We start from the raw sequence: 21,862 nt of genomic DNA on the forward strand, positions 1-21,862 counted from the left end.
TCTAGTCGACACCGAACACAGCACTCCCATACCACGCCAGTGTATATAGTTCGAGTGCCGGTCGTGCGTCACACGTAATCCGATTCGATTTGATTCGAAGCGAACTCGAAGAGTTCAATTCGTCGAATACTTTCTGTTGACAATTCGCGAACGAAACCACGATCAGATTACGAACACGACCTGATTACACGATAGGAAATATAATTTGAATAGAACAACATCTCGCGATCAAGTGCTTCCTTATCTTTGCGTCGGCCGATCTGATCGGAGATTACGCACCGCAAACGACGTCAGAATCATGTCTTCTAACGAGCTGAACGCGCCCGCAGGTGAAACGCACCCGACCAAGTGACGACATGTGTCACGTTCGTACGCACGTGCCGACGCTGTTACGTAAGTCACGCGTTAATCCTACACCGACAAAGGACAATGTTTAGGCTACCGAGGATACGCGCGGCGCTCGACGCTTTTTTGGTGATATCCCGGTATTGCGTGAGTCATGTCGGAGATCAAATATTGATGTTATCTAACGCGCGCACGCAGAGATAAGATATCCGATAGCTATCTTATCAAGATGTAGATTTCACAGATAAACCCACTAAACAAGGACCACGACGTGGGCCAGTTCGATGGGTAACGACGTAATTGTGAGAATGCGCATGACCTGCTTATTCCAGAACCAAGTACGTTGACGTAACGGGCCGGGCAAAAACTTCCACGGCCACGTACAATAACATGTTTGCCAACGGACGGCATTGAGTCCAAAATAACAATTGCAAAGTAGAATACAACTTTCCAATTGAATATAGTGTATTAGTTCGGTGATAAAAACGTTCATATACAATGTTTTTTTCCAATTCTCTATGTCTATACTATAGTTGCTGACGATTAACCCTAATGAGTGTCAGCCGCAAATATTCGGGTTCATGCGTGTCAATATAAATATATTATTCAATTGTATATTGAAGTTCTGTACCTCCAAGAAACTCTTTTGGTGAGTGAACAGGAGCTGCAAATTATCGTATGGCGATCAGAACATGCCCTATCGCTTGGCAAGATGGACAAATCAAATTCGAATGATCAGTCGCAAGCCGACCGAACCGAATTTTAACCAAATACATTGAATGAATTACCAGAATGGGAAAAGTAAGGCCGGTGAAGTATAGTATTCATCATACCCACCAACTCATTGTGTGTACTCAGTTGATAGAGTAAGTCGAATACAACATCTCACCGTTTGAAATAAGATATCGAATGATTCGAATTAGCCCGTTAGGAATCTAGTGGCTAATTAGAGTCATGATTTTATCACGGAAACGATTCACATACCCTCGTCCACACAGTACTCATTGGGAGAAGTTTCAATGCCCACCGTACATCTCCATCACACGGTATCGGTATCGACAAGACTGTTATTTATACATTGCAATGCATCGAGAAGGTTCGCCTCCGTTGTCGGAATTTGCCATATAATTGCAGTATAATATCAAGTGTGCGATACGTGCAACGCCGCCGAGATTAATGGCGCCTCGGACAGTTCGAGAATGAACATATACATGCAGTTTGCTCGCTAATTTAAAACCAGGAGAAACACTTCACGTCTACGATACGCTGCAACGCAAAGACGTAACGAGACGGCTAAAAATAACGTAGGACGTTCGCTGCCGCACCGCCAGATTGAGAAGAACGAAACGAAGCAGTTCGAGGGTCTTTAATTGAATAGATCGGTCGTGAAGTTTCAATTTCTGAATTTTCAGCTGCAATTTGTTTGCCGAAACCACTGTTTTAAAACTTTCGCGATAATTACCGCGATAAAAAAATGAGTCACGGCGGTTGCAGAATTTTGATGGGATAAAAAACTAGGAGCATGATTTCATCAATTAAATGTTATTTCGGTTTCATTAAGAGAAGATTAGAATCAAAAGTTTACAGTTTCTTATTGCTTTTTGTCATAGAAGTGGCTAAGATTGAAGAATAGGAATGAAACATTAAGGAGTTCCACTTCCCATATTGCCATGAAAATACATAATCAAGTCTTATATGGTACCACACAAAAGTCATCTATTGTAGTTATAAATCGAAAGTTACTTCTTTGACATTTTAGCTACCATGAACGTGACGGGACATCTTTCAATCATACATACAATCTGCATTATTCACCGTCTTGGTAGGCGTGTGTACTTTTAACAACGGCTTGTGCAGTTGTAGGCATCGGCAATAGAGATCAAATGCTTTGTCATACCATCTACGGGTAACATGTTGACGTTGATACATTCACGATATAGATAGAGCCCTGATCGCTCCCCATGCCGCGCACTGCGTATCTTTAAAAAGCTTGGAATCTGGGATTATGTCTATGGTGGCAGATGTTCATCGGCCGTGATACGCTGGTCAGGTGTGACAACGCGCGCCATCTTAACCAGCAGGTCTGGATATTTCAGACCTGATCGTCTATCCGTGTAAGTGTCCCACGAAGATGATCACCTCCCATCAGTTCCTTTGGGCTGGACGCATATCAGAGACCTTTTCACTCAACCGAAGTCGGACCCTATCAAGAATACAGAGCTCTCCCTCAATCTACAACTAACCTTTATATCTTAGTCCAATCCTCACCAGTCTATATAACTTTCACACTCAGAGCTGGGAGCCAACATCATGCTTCAGGCTCGCATTGCAAACATCGTCGACCAAGAATAATAATATCAAATATCTAACACGACCTTGTCTTCAACAGTGCACCATATGCCATATAACAAATGGAATCGTTATATTCCTCGTAATTCCCATCTGAAATATAGCATCTGGAGTCGAAAATATCCATTGTATGTGAATGTGAGTTAGACGTGTGTTTATCATATGGTTTGGGACTCAAACATATTCCAATTGTGACCCTAAATGGTATAGCTCACGGTGCATGATGATTAGATTGGCCGCATCACGAAGTTAGGCACACCCAACGCTGCAAGCAAATGCAATCGGCTTCCGAGTAAGATTTTGGCTGCAAAATGTTTCCGAGATTAGCCTCGATCGAAAACGAGATACGACGCATATAGATGCGAGCCGACGCCGTTTCGCGATGCTACATAAGATTATTTCTTTAGCCCGCGGGCCGGGAGACGTTATAAAAAACGCCGAGCGTACCAATGCCGCGCATCAAATCTGCAGAGATGCCGTCAGCGTACAGGTCGACGTACTGTAAACGGCAGTTACGCAAATACGGCGCAAAGCCACGCATAGCAAAGGCGTTTCGACCGAGACCGGCTTCGGTACCTGCCTAGAGGAGTTCGATTGACGGTAAGTTCAAAAACTAGGTATCGTGTCAAGAAGTGCTTTGTCACCGTTATTTTGCGGTATAATTTCACTACTACGAACAACATGAATCTTATATCTACATGAAACGTTGCTCGCATATGGAGCAATGATGTAGGTGAGTAAACTGAGTATGCATTTCATATGTCGCTGGCACTCCGTACTAGGAAAAAAGGCATTTAAAAAAAAAGTCATAGGATAAGGAATGCCTACCGCGATAGTGTTACATCAGAGCAGCCTAATGAAATTTGGTTCTTTATACGATTCCGACTAAAAATTTAGAACTAGCTCAACATAATTTTACAATGCCGTAAGGATATGAACGCACATTGCGACGTCGCCAACACAAATACTCAAGTTTCAAGATCAAGCTTTTGTCAAGTCGATTACTAGAGTATCGCTAACTATGACGCCAATGGAGTATGGACAATGTGAAAAGATTAAATATGCGATTAAAAAGAAATGCCAGTTCTCAACCACATTAAAGATAATTTGGTATTTTCCGACCATAGCTATTTATCCACTAATGTGCGTAGCTTTGTACCGCATGTTACTGATGCTGCGATAGGATCAATCCAAGTTTCAAGGATTCCAGGATGGGAAAAAAGTATAGAAACTATGTATCGCGTTGATTTAGCGCGTTGGTTCTCAACCGGGGTGCCGCGATAAAGGGGATTGCCGTCGACGGATAACAGAAATTAAAGGCATTCAAATTACGAGTAGCATCTGGGAATTTAATGGCTGAATAAAATCACCAACAATGAGGCAGTGGCCGCGATATGGTGACTTTTTCGTCGCCAACATCAGAATTTGGGACTCGGTGATATTACGTAGGTTGATGACTTTTATTTTTAGTCATCAGCACTCCAAATCATACCAGTGAGATAATCCAGCATGAACCTTGAAAAGTCGTGGCAAAATGTATTATAAGTCGATAACATGCGCCAAAACTAGCCGACCCGCGACGGGATTTTATCCGGTCCGCGGACAGTTTCCCGTCTTACATAATAATGTGGCCCGCGGCCCCAGTCTGCCGAGATTCCCCACTACTTTCTTAAACGTCAAATTTGAGTGAATGTATGTCATTATATACGTGTGTGCGCAGCGTGCGAGTGCAGAGCTTACGCGTAAGTTCGTCGAAGCGAGAATACTGGCATTACCATGTACTCAACCCTAATGTATTTATATCTTGGTAAATTTGAGGTACCGGGCTTATCGAACGCCTTGAAATCTTAACGAAGGATTGCACCATAGTGTCCTATATGGTGTGGACACAAGCAAATCTCACGGCTCTACGTCACACTTTCCATTTGGCTAAAGGCAATTTGACGGTAATGTTTGACCGGCTTGCCGAGCATTAAATTTGATAAAACTGGTATCAATCGAAAGCTACCGCGGTACTGATTGGGGAAATATAATTTTTGTTCTGCTCGTGGCCCTGGAGCCCCCCAAACCCGCCTCGAATGTTGCATTGTAACGGAATGTGGCATTGTGACGCAGCGATGCCGTCTGAGCAGCTCAGGAGCAAGTGCGCACGAGAGTGAGAGTGTGACTGCTCAATCGGTTGAGCAACAATGACCAATACGCTTGCGGTTTGCGCTGCTCTCACTTGCTCCCACACGGCATCGTTGCGTCACAATACCAAACTCCGTTACAGTGCAACATTCGAGGCTGATTTTGGGGGTTCCAGGGTTACGAGCAGTAAAAAAATTATATTTGCGCGGAAGCTTTCGATTGATACCCATTTTATCAAATTTCGCGCTCGGCAAGCCGGTCACTATAGGACACTTTGATTGCACCGTGTGTGATCAGAGAGAAGCAGACATGGCGGCGCCTGTGTGACAATGCTTTTCTCAAATGCGCATTGTCTTCCTCATTATCGCCGAGGACGGGCTTTCAAGTGACATTGCTGTTGTTAAAATACATTCATTAAATACGATTTATTCCTTGTATATGTGGATAAATGGGCAAATAATGTTTCGATTCAGCGATCCGGCCCTCCAAGTACTTAATTTTCCTATATCCGGCCTGCCGACTGGAGAATTTGCCGCCCCTGGCCTAGAGTGACCGAGACGCTGAACAACAACTAACCCCAAACAGAAAATTGGTTAAACCGAGTCGATGAGAACGAACGGGAGAAATTTATCGAATTCTCATCTGATATGAAATGCACAGTCATACGAAACACGCGATAGAGAGATATCCCAAGGCGCTTGTTGTATTCCCGAAATAGCATAAGAAGCTACTAGATTTGCACCGACACATTCGTGGTGCACGCACAAGACACGCCCCTCCATTCAAGGCAATATGATTTTGCGTTCCCCTTGGCTCAGTCACGCGAGGCATAGCACATATAAAGATTTCTAGCTGTATATCGCAAACCTATAACCTGAGGCCAGAAAATATTCTTTCTGGTTTTACGAGTGCAATGTCCTTGAATACTTTTCCTGGTACGGAAGATTATGCAAATCTGCGCGTTTTCACGACTCAAATATCCGAGTGATACAATAGACGAATTTGAAGAGATTCTTGAAGGAACAGAGCTTGCGACAGTAGACAATTGAATAATATATTAATGTAGAAATAAACCCGAATATTTGCGGATGACAGGGGTAATCGTCAGCGACTATAGCAGAGAATTCAAAAGAACTACTATATCAACAGTGGTTACAAAGCAAAACTGTTGATATACAATGTTCTTTTGTCTGATAGTTGCTGATGAGTACCCCTGAAAAGTGTCAGCCGAAAATATTCGGGTGCATTTCAATATGAATATATTCTTGAGTTTACGAAAGCAGGGAGAGTCTATGTTCGGATTGGCCTGCCAAATAAGTCCATAATGTACATACTAATCTTACGATACTGACGACAACCAAGCTGGGACGATTGTTTTATAGCGACTTTTTTAAATAATGTAGACAACAGATTAATCGTGAAAGCCGACTTTCAATCCAGTCATCTCGTAACCACACCGGCGCAGCCATGTTCCCACGCTCAAAATTACGAAAATCACGCGTGGCGGCCGAGCTGAGCCTCACAATATAGTGATTCACGAGAGTACCACAACGCTTTTCCGCGTTCTCGCACCGCGTCGCGTTATTTTAAGCCGATCTCTTACTTGTCGCCATTTTGAAAATGGACAAGCGTTTTCTCGGCCGGATCAAGCGCGAATACGTATTGCGCGTGTGGTTTAGTAGTTTCGAGACCCACAGGTGACTGGAACGACGGTTCTTAACCCCAGGAGTTCGCTGGATCAGTCCCTAGGGTTGGCCGTCGGTCATAATTAAAACCCGACTCATACAGTAAAAGCCATACTGATTTGCCGTAATTTTTCTTCATATCCTTTTAATTTGTGAAAATCATGTTTCAATGTTTTTAGCGCTGTTGTTGATGCACAGTTCATTTGTGTGCAACAGTATTTTTTATTTATGTATTTTTTGTTTATTTGATTAGGTGAAAATTTGGGGTCCGCCGAAGGCTTGCAGATAAGAGTAAGTGTTCGGCAGTTTTGTGAAGGTTAAGAATCACAGGACTGGGAAATAGGTATAGTTGCGCATCGAAGCATTATTCACCATGAATGTGTCCCAGCATTTGTTATGACACTTTTTTTAAATATCATATGAATATCAGTCTCGAAAACGCACGGAATTTTCCACGGTTATATTGATTTTTCATCCTTTTATTTTCCAAACAGAATGAATGCATTATGAACTGAGCTAATCGAATAGCGATGACCAAATACATCTGCAACGCGGTAACACTGAATGGTTGAAATACAACGGATCCCATATGTCATCTCTTTATCGATGGGGACAAGTCCCAGCGATTATGGATGCGTTGGCGACTTTGAATGCATGATTCCCACTACAAAACCCCAAGTGCCGTCGAAAACCCGCTGTCAAGGGCTGTAACCAAGTGGTATCTTCCAAAGAGTCGGGATATAAATTTTGTGGCAGATCGCCCGCGCGAAACGACAGCAGGGACTTGATCATCATGGAATGTGGATGTATAACACACATTTTTGCACGTACGATACCGCGCTTCAGCAGGATTATGCCAGAGATTCGTCGATGAGCAAGATTCCTCAAAGTGTTCGCTACATTCTGGGACAGACTATGCTGTGAACGGGTTCCGATCAGCGCCTAGAAGATAGCGAAAATGTACCAAGTCCACAACTGCAGGTACGACTCAAATTTTACTAGGCAATTACACTTGAATACGACCAGTGTGATCAACTGTTATTGACGATGCTTTAGGCAAGATGATATTGCGACATTCTTGTTACTAACGGCCAGAACGTCTCTCAGGTCTTACTTCCACCGTACCAAATACTATAGGCTGGGGTGATATCATATTTTTAAAGCGTTATAGATTAGAAATGTTGCTAGTAAAATGATGAGACTTGGCTCATAAAAATACCAAGTATAGTCTTGTTCGAGACGATTTCGCGTCACTACAAAAATTTAATTTTACCAAGTTCCGCAGCTCAGCAGACCTACTTCGATCATGCAGAATCTAATCTATAGGTATAGGATACGAAAAGCTTGTATTTACCAAAAATATGATTCGTAATGTATGTACTAGTAACTAGTATATACTACACACATACATGTTACCAAACCCCTTCCGCAGTGTGAAGTGAATGTTGAGGCTATTAGGAGACCAGTAGTAATACAATGCCTGATTATTAAATTACTGCCGAAAAATGGTCGTGTGTTTTGTGTCGATTCAGCAGTTTCATGGTTAAACTCGTATCAGTGATCATCATGATTGTCCAGGTCACAATTTCAGTTTCGCAAACGTTGCAGGATGTTTTCAGACAAAACTTACAGTGTTGTAGGATTAGCGCAAATATAGGTACGATTCGATCACCGAGTCGTTGACGAAATCTTGTTGTTTTCACATTTAGTACTACGAGTCTAGGTGTTCATAGTCGCCGTAATTCTCATAAATCGAACGGAATTAGTTTACGCGTTCATTCGACAGTAGAATTTATATGCAAATCACCAACGCAATACTCAGGTCATTTTATATCATGAAGATTAGCCAACAACTTTGATAGTAATCGTGAAAATATTATTTTGTGATACGTTTGGCATTTTTATGCTATAGGCTGCAGAACACAATGACACTGTTTCGAATTGTATATTACATAGATCTTGCTTTGTGGGAAGCCGATGTCATAATCCCAAAATGAAAATACTATTCGCGTTAAGTTAATAGAGGAAATTTAATCCGCAAGTAATCAGGATATCACACAACGTTTATAACCAGCTATGAAATATTTGTAAAAATTACGGTTTGCTTGGTGACATTGTACCAGGGATATATAGAACTATATATCCCTGCATTGTACGCATAAAAGCTTGCCATCACATTCAAATGCCCATTCTGCAGCAAGTATGAATGCCATCCGTAACAAGTTACTAACAAGTCGTTGCGGATTTATTGGCAGCCAACAATTACACTGTGTGTACAGTAATTGAATTGGGATCACCGCAATGCAGTAAGCCGTGTTACGAGCAAAATACTACTAAAAAGTATCGCAGAACTGGTGAAAATGATACCACGAAGCTGCAGCAAAATGGCGGCAAATTTTTGCCTTCAGGCAACGCTTTATCTGCTCGTCGTATGGTCGCGCCCAGTATCTCGCACTTACTCAGATGAAACCCAGTACAGATTTAGCAGTGTAACGTAATGCCATGGAATGGCGTGCAGAGCGAGATCCCGGCATAATATTTGACAGTGCAGCATGCCCCACTGACGATTACAAAATGCTGCAATTCGATAGCTATGTAAGTGAAGAAATGTCGAGCGGTTTACGTTACAGTTTCATCAGTCGAGCGGCATACACCGGTTGATCTCCAGGTCAGATTCGAAGGTCACAAGAAATCTGTGCAGGCATATTTGCTGCACTTTAAAACGGATCCGAAGTAAATTTCATTTTTTCATGACCGCCGGTTAAATTGGTTATTTTAAGTGGCATATTTGAAACGTATGATTGTGACATTCTTTTTTTCCCACAGAAATCTCTAAATCCGAATGTAATCATACGGTATCAGTTGAAACTAAGGTTTAGTGTTCTTGGCTAACCCACAGAAAAGCGGAAACCCGTTTTCACCGAGTGAACGCGTAGCGAGGTAGGGGTAGAAGTTTTATATTTATTCTGATGTACTGTATTTAATATATTTCCGCATCAGGCGATTCGAAATGAGTTTGAAGTACAATTCAATTTTTCGTGAAGGCCACTTGGATTAGTAGCATTAATTTGGTTAGGTGTCTGAGCGATTGAAATACTACTGTAAGTCATAGAGACTCCTTCCTATATTTTCATAGTATCGTAATCTCGTGGTGTTTTGAATCGACAAAACCAATAACAAAGGAATAGTTATGTATGTAGCACACTCAACAAGTATGAGTGTCATATTTTACTCGCAGAAACCTTTACCTTTCAATGTAGTCTGATGGTGTCAATTGAAATGAGGGAGTCATGTCATGACATCTCATAGACAGGGTTCATTATTTGTGTTTATATAGATTTACTTTTGTTTATTGTATTTCGACAGTTTATTGAGCAATTTGTCAATGGACATTTACTTTCTCAGTCGATGTCTCTTGATTGGTAACATCGCAAACTCCGTTATTTTGGTGTAACACAGTAGCCATATCATGCGTAGCTGCTACAATTTTCGACATGCGAGCAAAAGTCCAAGAATTTTCCATCTATACTCTATAATGTCACCGGATGCGGCGTACTCACCCATTACATAAGTAGGCAAAACGGGCGAAAAACCGTGCGTACCCGGGCAGAGATAATCCTAAGATAACGCAGACTGTATATAAATTGTCAGAAAGCGACCTAGAAGTTGTTACATTAATTAATACGGAAAGAATATCAGCAGAGGGAGAGGGAGATAAGTGAAATTATACATACATACACAGCAAATTAACCGATTCACCACTAACATTGTCAATAATGGTTGTCGAACTTGGTAACACAGCGTGAAATTAAATCATGAATATATACAACAACCGGGGTAGAACAGTTTTCTTTGTCGTTAGACGAGCATCAAGATATACAGAGAGTTGAAGAGACTGATTTGCAGTGGACACTGACATTGTGAAGCATTCTACTAAATTTCATGACCATAAGACACAATTTGTACCGTGTCGATGAATGGTCGCCACGCTTAATTAAAAGCGAACAAAATTGCAGGTTTGAGAGCAAGGGAAGCGGAATTTGGGCAGATATTTAAACGCAACAAGTAATGGTCGCAAAATTTCGCAGTTGATGAACTCAGAAAACACCACGATGAGTTAGATGCCCTGCGGGATTAAGCAATGTTCACTACAATCAAATTCTGATCACGGTAACAGAAGATAGAAAACTACGATACGTCAGGGAGAAGTGGTTAATGACGTAAATGCGTAACCCATGTTGAGAACAAAATCAGAAGATATCTCTGGGCTGGACGATATGTAATGATTGCTATGGAAAGGGGTTGTTGTGCGAGGTTGTTGTGTAAGTCGCGTTGCGTAACGCGTGATGGAAGCATTTCAGACGGTTCTATACCACGCTAAACATCAACACATCCACGTGATAATCACTACGAAGCTCATCATCACTGCATGAGGTGTGAAATGAAGAATTCCATAAAGGAACCGGACATGAATGAGAAACAGCATTCCAAACACAAATCTCAGACGCTGTACAGCAGAGTAACAAGTAAGAAAACAAAATGGCGCCGAAGAAGGGTGGGAAAAAGGGAGCGAAGAAGGAGCAGAAGGCAAATTCCAATGTGTTCTCTATGTTCGATCAAAATCAGATACAAGAATTTAAAGAAGCATTTTCTATGATCGACGCAAACAGAGATGGGTTTATCGACAAAATCGACCTCAAAGACACTTACTCCGCCCTCGGGGTGCGCGATATCAAAATGGAGAAGCTTGAGGCCATGATTCTGGAAGCGCCGAGCGCGATCAACTTCACAGTCTTTTTAAACATGCTCGCCGACAAGCTGCAAGGCACGGATCCCGAGGACACTCTGGTGCAGGCGTTCAAGATTTTGGACCCAGAAAACACGGGAGTGTTACACAAGGATTTCGTGACGGAAATGCTCACGACTCAAGGCAACAGGTTTAGCCCGGAGGAAGTTGAACAAGTCATGGAGATCGCGCCGGTCGACGTGGCGGGAAACCTTGATTATAAGGCGCTGTGCTACGTGATCACGCACGGCCAAGAAGAGGAGTGAGAACAGGCCCGGTACGCTGTCTCCAGTGTCAGACAATGAATATTTGATTAGTAAATAAACATTCAGACTTCAGACAAATACGTCGTGTGTGTATTGGAACAGAATCGTTATACTCAGCAGAGTTGGACAAATAGAACATTCTCAACTTTTACAGATTTGATTAGATTCAGAATGATAACTAAACATTTATTTCCAAATATGATTAGAATTAGAATTACGGAATTCGCAAAAAACTTGGAAATTCAATTTAATTCAGCCTAACAACAAAAACCAATTTCAGCTCGTATCAAATCAGGTTTCAATAAGTACGAAAATGAAAAATGTCTGTACCCCAATACCGGCTCGTTTCGCAATATGGCTCTAATTAGTTTCAATCACACAACTAGAATTATAAATAGTTGTATACTATGATACTCAGCAACCACGCACTTCTAGCAAGGGCATGTATACACGTGTACTGTGTATGGTTTATCCTTCGCCAACTCCGAGAAAACATTTCGGCGGCCAACGAGATTCAGACACACGATTTGCGATGTAGTGTTTATTGGTAGAGAGTTGCCATAGTCACTAAATACATGATATACAATGACGTTAGCAGTGTATGATTTTTTCATGCCGTGAACGCATTTTTGCGGCCAATGCAGTCCAGAAAAACAACTTGCTGATATCTTAAATAGAGAGTACGAACGTATGAAATATCAACACGTGTATTCCGCCGGTTTGCGGTTATGGGTTTAGGACATACCAGATTTACTGGCTTCATAACGGCAAATGTGTATAACAATGTTGGCTCGTGTCACACTATGCAGTAAGAGTTCTTGGGGTTCGACAGGAGATCTATATATCCTTGATAAAAACATTTCAACAATTGAATTAGAGTTCAATCTCGGTCTACGGGTCATCTTTCAATGCATTACTACGATTTGGAACTGAGATTTGACATACCCTGTCAAAAAGTCAGCAGGAATATTACGTCTGGTCGACAACACTAACAGCAAACAATCGCTTTGCGGTCGCCGGTAACACCGCAAATAGCCGAAAGGAACATCTCCACACTCTTCTGACATGTCACCAGTGTTTTGTGTTGTATTCAGTTTTATAATCCCCGAACCCGTGCTTGCTATCGCCCACAATGTAGGCCTACTGTGATGCATTTATATTGTAACATGAACGAAGACACATATAGATTTCCTTCCTGTATTAGCGACGTTCGCTAATGATGAGAGTTGGGCGAAGAAGTGAATAAATCAAATCAAGTTACTGCTTGCTGCAATCCATGTCCTGTAGCCCGAAAAACCGTCGAAAACTAGCTACAAAACGATTTTGGAAACCCCAGAGACACAAACTACGAAATTACAATGGTTCTAAATTATAGACTAATTCCTCAATTTAAGGCACCGTCTAAATCAGTGGTTCGACGTTTTGACCTCGCGGACCGGTAAAATAAACGCTGTGGACCGGTGAATCTTCAATATCAAAATTTACCTTGAATTTAATTATTACGACAAATGTATGTAACTAGACCAGATGTAATATTGGAAACATCATTTAATGTTGACTTTTTGATATTAGATATGTGGTTCCATTGACGTTTCTGCAAGGCGAAGCTCGCGAAGTCATGTTAAAGACCGCCAACCTGATTTTAATTGTTCGGTTTCCTCTGAAAGGAATACGACTCTGCTGTTGGATATAGCCTTTCTACTATCAACTGTCGCTTAATTGTGGAATTTAACTATGTTTATTTGAAAGACGCTGTTTCTTTCACAAACTTGTCCGAAACAAGCTGTAGGCTACTTTTAGACAATATCGTACAACACTTGCATCGTTGTAATAGACTATATGAAGTCCTTAATGCGATAGCATATTTCTCAAATTAACGGACAAGCGTGCAAATGTTTGCAAGTTGGAATTGCGATATAAAATTCGAAAATATTTGGCGGACCGGCAGGAAACTTGCCTCGGACCGGCGGATCATAACCACTGGTCTGAACGAAACCGTGAAATAATGTAATCATAATCAGGATGATACAGCTACCGATGTGGTCGGCATCGAAGCACTTGTACTTTTTCTGGGAATAAGAGTAGACTTTTCGTACTTACACTACTTACTCAAGCGGCAATGATTTTAGAGTGCTCATACTGTACAATGGTCAGTTATCTAATAAACACCAGGCCTACAATATTGACTTTCTACTTAACGTGTAAATCGCAACTTGAGATTAAACTTAGATAGAAATTCACGTTTCCTTTACTTCTACTTGAGTTAACGCCTATGAATAACTATCCTGTAACGGCTCCGGTATATTAACTATCGTAGATGTGTAGCGGGGTCTTGGATACGTGTCTTACCACGAGGTAATTACCCGGACCTAACATCACGAAGTTGAAGTGTCAATTCGACTGCTTTGCGGTCCTCATCTGAAAGGGGATCACGGTTCGTATCCTGAATAATGAAAAGTTCTGGCATTTGAGCTCATTTCAGATATGAACTTGGGTTTGGGTATGAGCCCGGCGGACATTTAACAATGTTTGTGTGTGTCCAGTCTGGTAAACATTGTTTTAGCTGTTGTACAGTGCACAATGTACTATGTTCTCATCTTTACCGCCCTGCCCATGTCCCGTACACGCGTCGATGATATATACGAAGAAGAGGCAGAAAACCGATATTCAATATGCAGTATGCGCTGTCACTGTCACCATTTATCATTGAAGACCATAAAGATCCTTTTGGCTGATATGGATAGAATATTTTAGGCGGCTAGAGAGCCGTTTCATATTATTTCATCACGGCGAAATCGGCGCTTATATGCCCTTGAGCACAACTTCGCGTGGAGTATTCAAATTCATTATAACTAATGCTCGTGCCTTGGGTTGTGTCAAGACCCGAGACCACGTAAACTATCGTCGCTACATCGTGGGCAAGACGCTCCTGCAATCATGCGCGTAAGCGTAGTTAAATCAGTATATGCGATTCTTTAGAAAAATTTCCAATTCCATGATTTTATAATAAATAATTAAAGAATTAGCCACTGTAAATCCTATTTTATTCTAATCCAAATTTTTCTACTGCAATAACTTCGCTTCTAGTGGTTTGAATTGAGCCAAATTTGGTGTGCATCATTTCTACTGACAGCCCAACAATTTTGGAGGCCGAGAGAAAAATTTTAAAAATTTAATTTTTTGTTTTTTAATGATAAATTCAAAACTTTCTACTGCAAGAAAATCGCTTCTACTGGTTGGAATTGAGCTAAAGTTGGTGTGCAGCAGTTTTCTTTTTGAACAGCCCTAATGTCCATGACCTGACCACCTTTGGAGATAGTGGGTAGAGTACAACCAGTCTGGAAGCCAATTGTCAAGGCTTCTACACTATCTTATTTATATATTCGAAATTTCTTGAATTTACTGAACCGATAGACAGGCGAGTGCCTGTATTGTCCAGCGGGTTCGGTATCAAGCGGCCAGATCGTTAAGTCTAAAAGTCAAAACCTTCCGAATTTCACCGATTCCGAAATCCCATCGCGCCGCACTTCAAACACGAGCTATCGATTTCCACTTTTCTGTATTTCGAACAGCTGATGGCACGCGTGCGTCACTGGAATCCAACGGCATCCGACACAAGGGACGCAACGCGAAAGCCGCGGAAATCGCCCAACAAACTAAGCCCAGCGGTATCTTGAAGGTACGGAACTCGAGTATACAAATGGAGTAGATTCATAACATTGAAATAAACCCGACTATTATCGGCTGACACTCGCCAGGGGTAATCGTCAGCAACTAGTACAATATTGACTACTAGACAATTACCCCTGGCGATTGCCAGCCGAAAACATTCGGATTTGTTTTTCAATATGAATATATTATTCAAAATCAGCAACAGAAACGGATTAAGCGGGTCAAGAACAGTGCGGTTCCCAAAGTGGGCGATATTGAGAGAGAGCGTTAAGGAAAAACAAAGGGAGCGATCGGGGGCAGAAATATTAGAACGCTCAGTCAAGTATGTTCCATTAAATGTCAGGTTTCTTGCTAAGTTCAATTTATAATGGATTAATGTTGATTGTTGATAGAAAATAGGCTGAATGGTCGATTCATCCCATCCTAGGAGAAGTGAAAATGAACAAATCGGGGAGATCTTTTTCACATTCTACCAATTGAACTTGCTTATGAGCTCTCTCAACTTGGCAGCAACGATTCGTTTTGTACTGCGTAATATATGATGATTACTGTTCACTTGACGATATAAGTTCAGATAGGACGGTAGATTCGTATTGAAATAAAGGCGAATGTTTTCGGGTTTACTTCAATATGAATATCCCCAATGGATTGCGGGTTCGAGTCGGAACGAGGTCGACTCCAGAATATCTACCAGAGTTTTAGAGGTCTCTCTGGGCTCTACCTCGACATGTGATCCGCGGAAGCGGTGTCGTACAAAAGCCTAGAAGTGGGCCGTGCTACAACAGTATCGGTCTGGTGTAAATGATCATTGCAGTAAAAAAACCATGGCTACAACTAAACATTACAAGCATTATGAATATATCATTCAATTGTTTATCGTGGTTCTCTTATTTCAGCATCAAAAATCTGTTGAACTAGTAGAACACTAACAAAAATACTTGAGTGAAAGTGAAAACGGTAGATAAAATCCTACTTGTGTAGTACGGAAAAGTAGAAGCGATTCGTTACTGATTACGAGGCGATAAAGGTATGTTCAGCTTGATAAAGGGGTGGTGAGTCAAAAAAGTTTGGCAACCATCGCTAGGCGGTAGCATGACGAATCCCAGCGTTCAATAAACCCTATTTAGGGTCGTAATATCTCAGTTCAAGTGTCGCGATTATCGCCGCGATAAACAGCGCGAGACCTGCCACGGGTGACTTTCATGAACAGCATCCGCGCGGCGCTAATCGGCCGCGATGCCTGCGAATTCCATTAGACCGTATTTCGCACGTTGCGACGCTCGCTCGATGATAAGCGACGCGGACGAGTATGAACAGATGACGGGGTGACTCACATACGCGGTGCTAGCGCAATTAGCGATATGCAGTTGTCACCACGGAATGGACGTTGTATAAAAATCAAACGCGCGACTCCCGAGCAAGCCATTCCGCTATCAGCATAAGATGATTGTACATATGGATCGATGTATGATACCCAGCTCTTCCATACTCGCAGTGCGGCGTAGTCATATAACTTGAATGACTGAAGATCATTTTTAGCCACACAGGGTAGTTTGCCAGTAGTAGATGTTAGATTGAGAGACCACACTTGGTCGTTTCGACATCCACCTATCTGTTTATTACATTGCATCGTGTCTGATATATCGTATTGTACATTTTGTCTGGAAAGGGTTAAAATATAAAAGCCTATGACTGATAGATTTTGGCGTATTCCATTGTTTCTACAGTGCTCGGTTATTTCAACTTGAATTTATTCATGCAGATATACGATAGTTCTATTCCTAGCACCTTGAAGCACTAAGAGTATGTCTGGTACTATATCAACGGCGCAGCATCGCTTTCTAGAGGTATGTGTGAATAATAGTGAACAAAGCTACTTTATATTCGCACGAGATTCAATGATGTTCTTCTTAACAGGTAATATCCACACAAGAGAAAAGGAAAGACATAGGGCTTTGGCGGTGAACGTGCTTCCTTACATCCTGTATCAAGTCGACTTGAAAATATGGAATGTAAAGAAGTATGTCTTCCGTCATTGCATTAACGCCACGCAACATTCAAGAAGAAAGGATCGGCAATCGCAATCCTAACAGCGAAATACCAAAGCAGCTGATCCGGATACATTCTTTTTTCACGCCCTACAGGCGTTATGTCGGCGTCGCGTACTGCGCTAGCGACCCGACATTGATACCTCAATTCTATACTAATTGCATGCCACTGGTGTAACTAATCTCCCTAACCCTGCATGATGCTTGACGAAAGCTGGCCATCGGGTATCAAAGCATGACCAATGACAGGGTGTTTTGGTCCCCTTCAACCAGCTGTTGCCTTGCACCGCTTACGACTAACAGCTCGCGGCGATTGATCAGAATTAGAGGTACTGGTGCCGATTGTTAGCATGTCTAAGGTTTAAGTGCGATGCTTATTTTGGATCCTGTGTAAAATAATCAAATTTCTAGTAAGTGTGTAAGGAAATTTATGACTCTTGGCCTTGTTGGCATTAACACTTGTTTCAAAAACTGTTTGCGTTTGTCTTATCGTTGTTCCACGGACGTTTCGGATTGAGTAAGTATACTGTTCACGCGACTACAGTGATTTATACGGATTACCCTCGACGAGTGTCAGCCGAAAACATTCGGGAGCATTACGATCTGAATATACTATTATATACTACTATATACTTATATTAGAGCAGTGTTTCTTAACCTTTTTTCCTCCAGCGCCCCCTTTCAGAAATTATCGTGCTCCAGCGCCCCCCCAACCTCATATTGTAAGGAATGTAATAAAGACAATGAGTAAGAGGGAGGGCCGTAACAGCACTTCGTCAATCCCCCTAAACGATTGCCTTGCGCACCCATAGCGTGATAAACCAAGCTTCTGAGGGCTTCGCCCCCAAGAACCCCGTAGCGTGATTTCGATGGTCAGCAAAGTTTGTGTGGCCTGGTCGCCCTAGGTGCCAAAATTTTATATAATGCAAGAATGAATAGGTTGTAATTACTTATATAAGTCGTTATAAAATATAGAATCGCCCAACAGGGATATTGCCCAACAGGGATATCTAGTTCTATACATCCCTGTCGCCCAATCGTACTAAACTAAAAGACGCACACGATTTCAAATTGGTATATCTCCACTGGCATATAATTTTTCCCTGCCAGATGGAATTCGTCTTCTGAGGTTCAGATTGCCAAGACAGGAACATTCGGTGCCAGTCATTTAGGCGCCTATGGACAATCAAAACTATGTCTTTTGTAGACTACATATAACGAAGTTTTCGGTTTTAATTGCTCTGAATACTCATTAAGGATATGTCCTACCACCACATCATCTACTGCGGAGCCATTTTTCCCCAGCGCCCCCTGAACCCAGCTCCCCCCATATCGCCCCTGAGCGTTTCCACCCCCTTCAAAATCGCAAGCGCCCCTCGGGGGGCGCTGGAGGCAAGGTTAAGAACCACTGTATTAGAGTATTAATGTACGTGAATGCGACACATCTAACACCTCGTTGGCCGGGCAGAAATTAGCAGTCCCACTTGAAAACTAGGTAAGTGCTTTACTAAACTCCACCCTAGCTTATAATATGGGACCATCGGGGGCACTGTTAACTATGGCGACGGAACATTCTTCTTGGTTCTTGTACGTGAAACTGCCGATCGCTTCACCGTATCGTGAGAATTGTCCAAGTTGGGATAATAACCTTGCATTGTACGTAATAAGTAAATATCTTTGTTTTAGCTCTTGTTATCAATTCATTCACCGACAGCTGTTTTATTATCTCTACTCCAAAATAATGCCAGCTATAAATTGAAAGTCGAAAGTTATTTTCCGTCGGCGTATACGTTAATCAGCCTGTGATATTTAGCAATCACTGTCTGCGAGCTTCGAATTCGGAATAATTTCGATTTATTCAATCGGGCTACCAGAAACAGAGTGACGTATTCCAATAGTATAATTTTGTTTCGCGAGTAAATCGCGACTGAAATCGTATTTTCGGTGGCTGTTGCTTTGTATTTTTAGAATTAATTCGGGTGTAGAACAGATTTGGTATAGTTTAATCTGTCAACATGTTTAGTTTGAAATCTCTGTCTGATAGATTTAAATTCGGATTAATTCTATTTGACCGGACCTCCGCCAGTGTAATGTGTCGAAAAGTAGAATTTCGTCTTCCGAATAAATTGCGACTGAAATAGTACTTTCGATCGCTGGTCTTTTTGTATTTTTAGAAGGAATTGAGGTGTAGGAGACATTTTGTTTGCCATTATACCGTTGTGTAGCGCAAGGGCAGTGTTGATACGCAGGGTGAAGTGAACAGCCATGTCGTACGCCCGGGAATGCTAGACATTCCAACGCGCAGCTGACAGGCCTCGCTGGTGTGACAGCAACTACAAGTATTTATAGATAACAGATGCCAAACCTCCATGATGCTATTAGTACGGTTACGTCAACGAGGGTGATATTACCGAATTCTAATAGAGTAGAGAAGTTACCTTGGGTTACCGCGGCGTGTGGCGTGATGTAACACGTTCAAGCCGTCGTTGTTCGTGACAGTGACATCAGCGTGGGCTTCCAACAGTAAAGTCATAACGTCGTCTCTAGTTTTGGTCACGGCGTCGTGCAGTGGGGTGTTACCTTCGGCGTCCTGAAATATCGTGCTTTGGACATCAGAATTTAAGTGTGTAAGGAAGTTGCTTTTTGGAGAATTCCATGGAGTTCCCGGAGTTAAAAGACACACATTCAACTCATACATACAGTTGGCCCTCATTGGTTGTAGGTAGTCCGGCCCAATCTGTACTCGAATTGCGCCTGTATTGGTGATTACGTCGTTTGCAGTGGCCTACAGGGGGTGGCTGAGGTTCGAATTCGAAACTACGACCTTCCGAAATGCCCATTCTATCTCCGATATATAAAAGGTCATTTGTATTTCGGCAATTGGTACCGCGCTGTTGCATTAGGAGCGAACAATACGATGACGCTATTCAAGGTTAATCCTCGCATTTCTGAATTAGAAGCCGAAAGGGAACAGCAGAAGCCACACTAATTTGCAATAGATATCAATTATAATGTTTTCGTATTGTGTGAAAATTATATTCTAATGATTTTGTCCTTTTAACACTCTGTTGATGCAGTTCATTTATGGGCCAGTAATCAATATCGCAATGTATTAGATGTGTAGCTAGACGTGTATATTTTTGTGACTGAGTCAAAATTTGCTGCTCCGCAACGGCTTCCATAGATTCACGCAGGTCTTCCGCAGGTTTAAGAACCACTGACGTAGAATCAAAATAATATGCCGGGATCGCCTGGTGACTTATGTGTTTAGACTCCCACTTCCGCATCATTCGTTCAAATTTAGCTATTGCAAACATATCTTATTCGGGTAACGAGAATGTATCACGATATCATATAGTATATGCGATCGCTGGTTTGGTTCAAACGTTACCATAATATCACCACTGCGTACTTGGGTCAATTTGATTTTTTCGGAACACAAGATCACACTGTCAACAACGGACGACGTTTTCCTACATTGTGTTGCTTTCGTATTCGTTTTTTGGTCATTTTATTTTCCTATTCAAAAAATTGACGAAATTAATTAGTTATTAATATTAGTACTTCCGAATACGTACGGGTGGCTCCGGCCTTGAAGACTTCAGCCAATGTCATCTAACGTCAGTTCGGCAATTATGAAAATTTCTTATTACCTTCTTTATTTAATGGTTGACAAAATAAATGAACTTTCTCTAGGTATACTTCTTAATTGGCCATCTTGATCATCACAACAAGCAGTGCGCCCATATAGTCCTAATTATAACAATTCAAACATTAGAATTCAGCTATAATGTCGCATTAAAACAAGTTGCATATTGCACGCACAGCCTTAAAAGAATCAGGGACCCGAGAATGGCGTAACAACAGATACTATTTATTGGAAAAATGAGGAAAATAGCCAGAATGAAAAAGTTTATTGAGGTCGCGTTCAAAATTATGGTTCGACTCACAACACTTTTTTCATAAAAAACGATGATTGTTCCCTCCTTCCAAATCTCATGATAAGTGTACCGTACACTTGGGAAAGTACCCTGATACGTCCAGTTTGTCCACTCTTGTAAAGCGGAAATGGCAAAACCTAGCGCCCGATTCGATCCCGGTGTTAGAGTATCACTGATTATGACGTCGTAACAGCATGAAAGCCGTGGAAAGCTGAAATATGACCTTTTCCACTACCACAAAAAATGTAATGCCAGTCCAAAGTCATAACACGCCGATGTTGAGATGACTGAATTGCTCATTATAGCTTGGCACAACGATACAGTTACCAGAGGCAGACTACTAGACTACTTGAAGACATAGTCAGCGAAAATGACCTGGTCGACTCCTTCAGAAGTAAGCGCAAACGCGCGGAAGAATTTACGCACATAACGCACCGAAATAGCAGAAGAATTGATAGGCTCTATGTCACGAACGAGCTGATGAAATATGTAACATATGCAGGCCACGAGAACAACTACGTGGCCGACCATATTAGTCCTCTCATACAACTCAAAATAGAGCCAGAAACAAAATGGCAAAAGAAAAAATGGAAATGCAACTATCAACTACTAGATGATAACGTGTACAAGGACATTATAG

The 21,862-nt window shown here is 41.8% G+C and overlaps 1 protein-coding gene and 1 pseudogene across 2 annotated transcripts in view; one reads left to right on the forward strand and one right to left on the reverse strand.

Moving 5' to 3' along the window:
* Positions 1 to 21,862, reverse strand: part of LOC145447975 (E3 ubiquitin-protein ligase MIB1-like) — a 66,567-nt gene that overhangs the window by 22,227 nt on the left and 22,478 nt on the right. For both annotated transcript variants that reach the window (XM_080326278.1, XM_080326277.1), the window contains exon 16: positions 19,720 to 19,871. In XM_080326278.1, the coding sequence (XP_080182404.1) occupies positions 19,720 to 19,871 (152 nt within the window). The remainder of the gene's footprint in view (positions 1 to 19,719; positions 19,872 to 21,862) is intronic.
* Positions 10,640 to 11,639, forward strand: LOC145447983 (myosin regulatory light chain, smooth muscle pseudogene; annotated as a pseudogene).

Source organism: Botryllus schlosseri, chromosome 10, assembly GCF_051294905.1.
Source record: "Botryllus schlosseri isolate E-star chromosome 10, Bs_hap1, whole genome shotgun sequence".
NCBI lineage: Eukaryota > Metazoa > Chordata > Ascidiacea > Stolidobranchia > Styelidae > Botryllus > Botryllus schlosseri.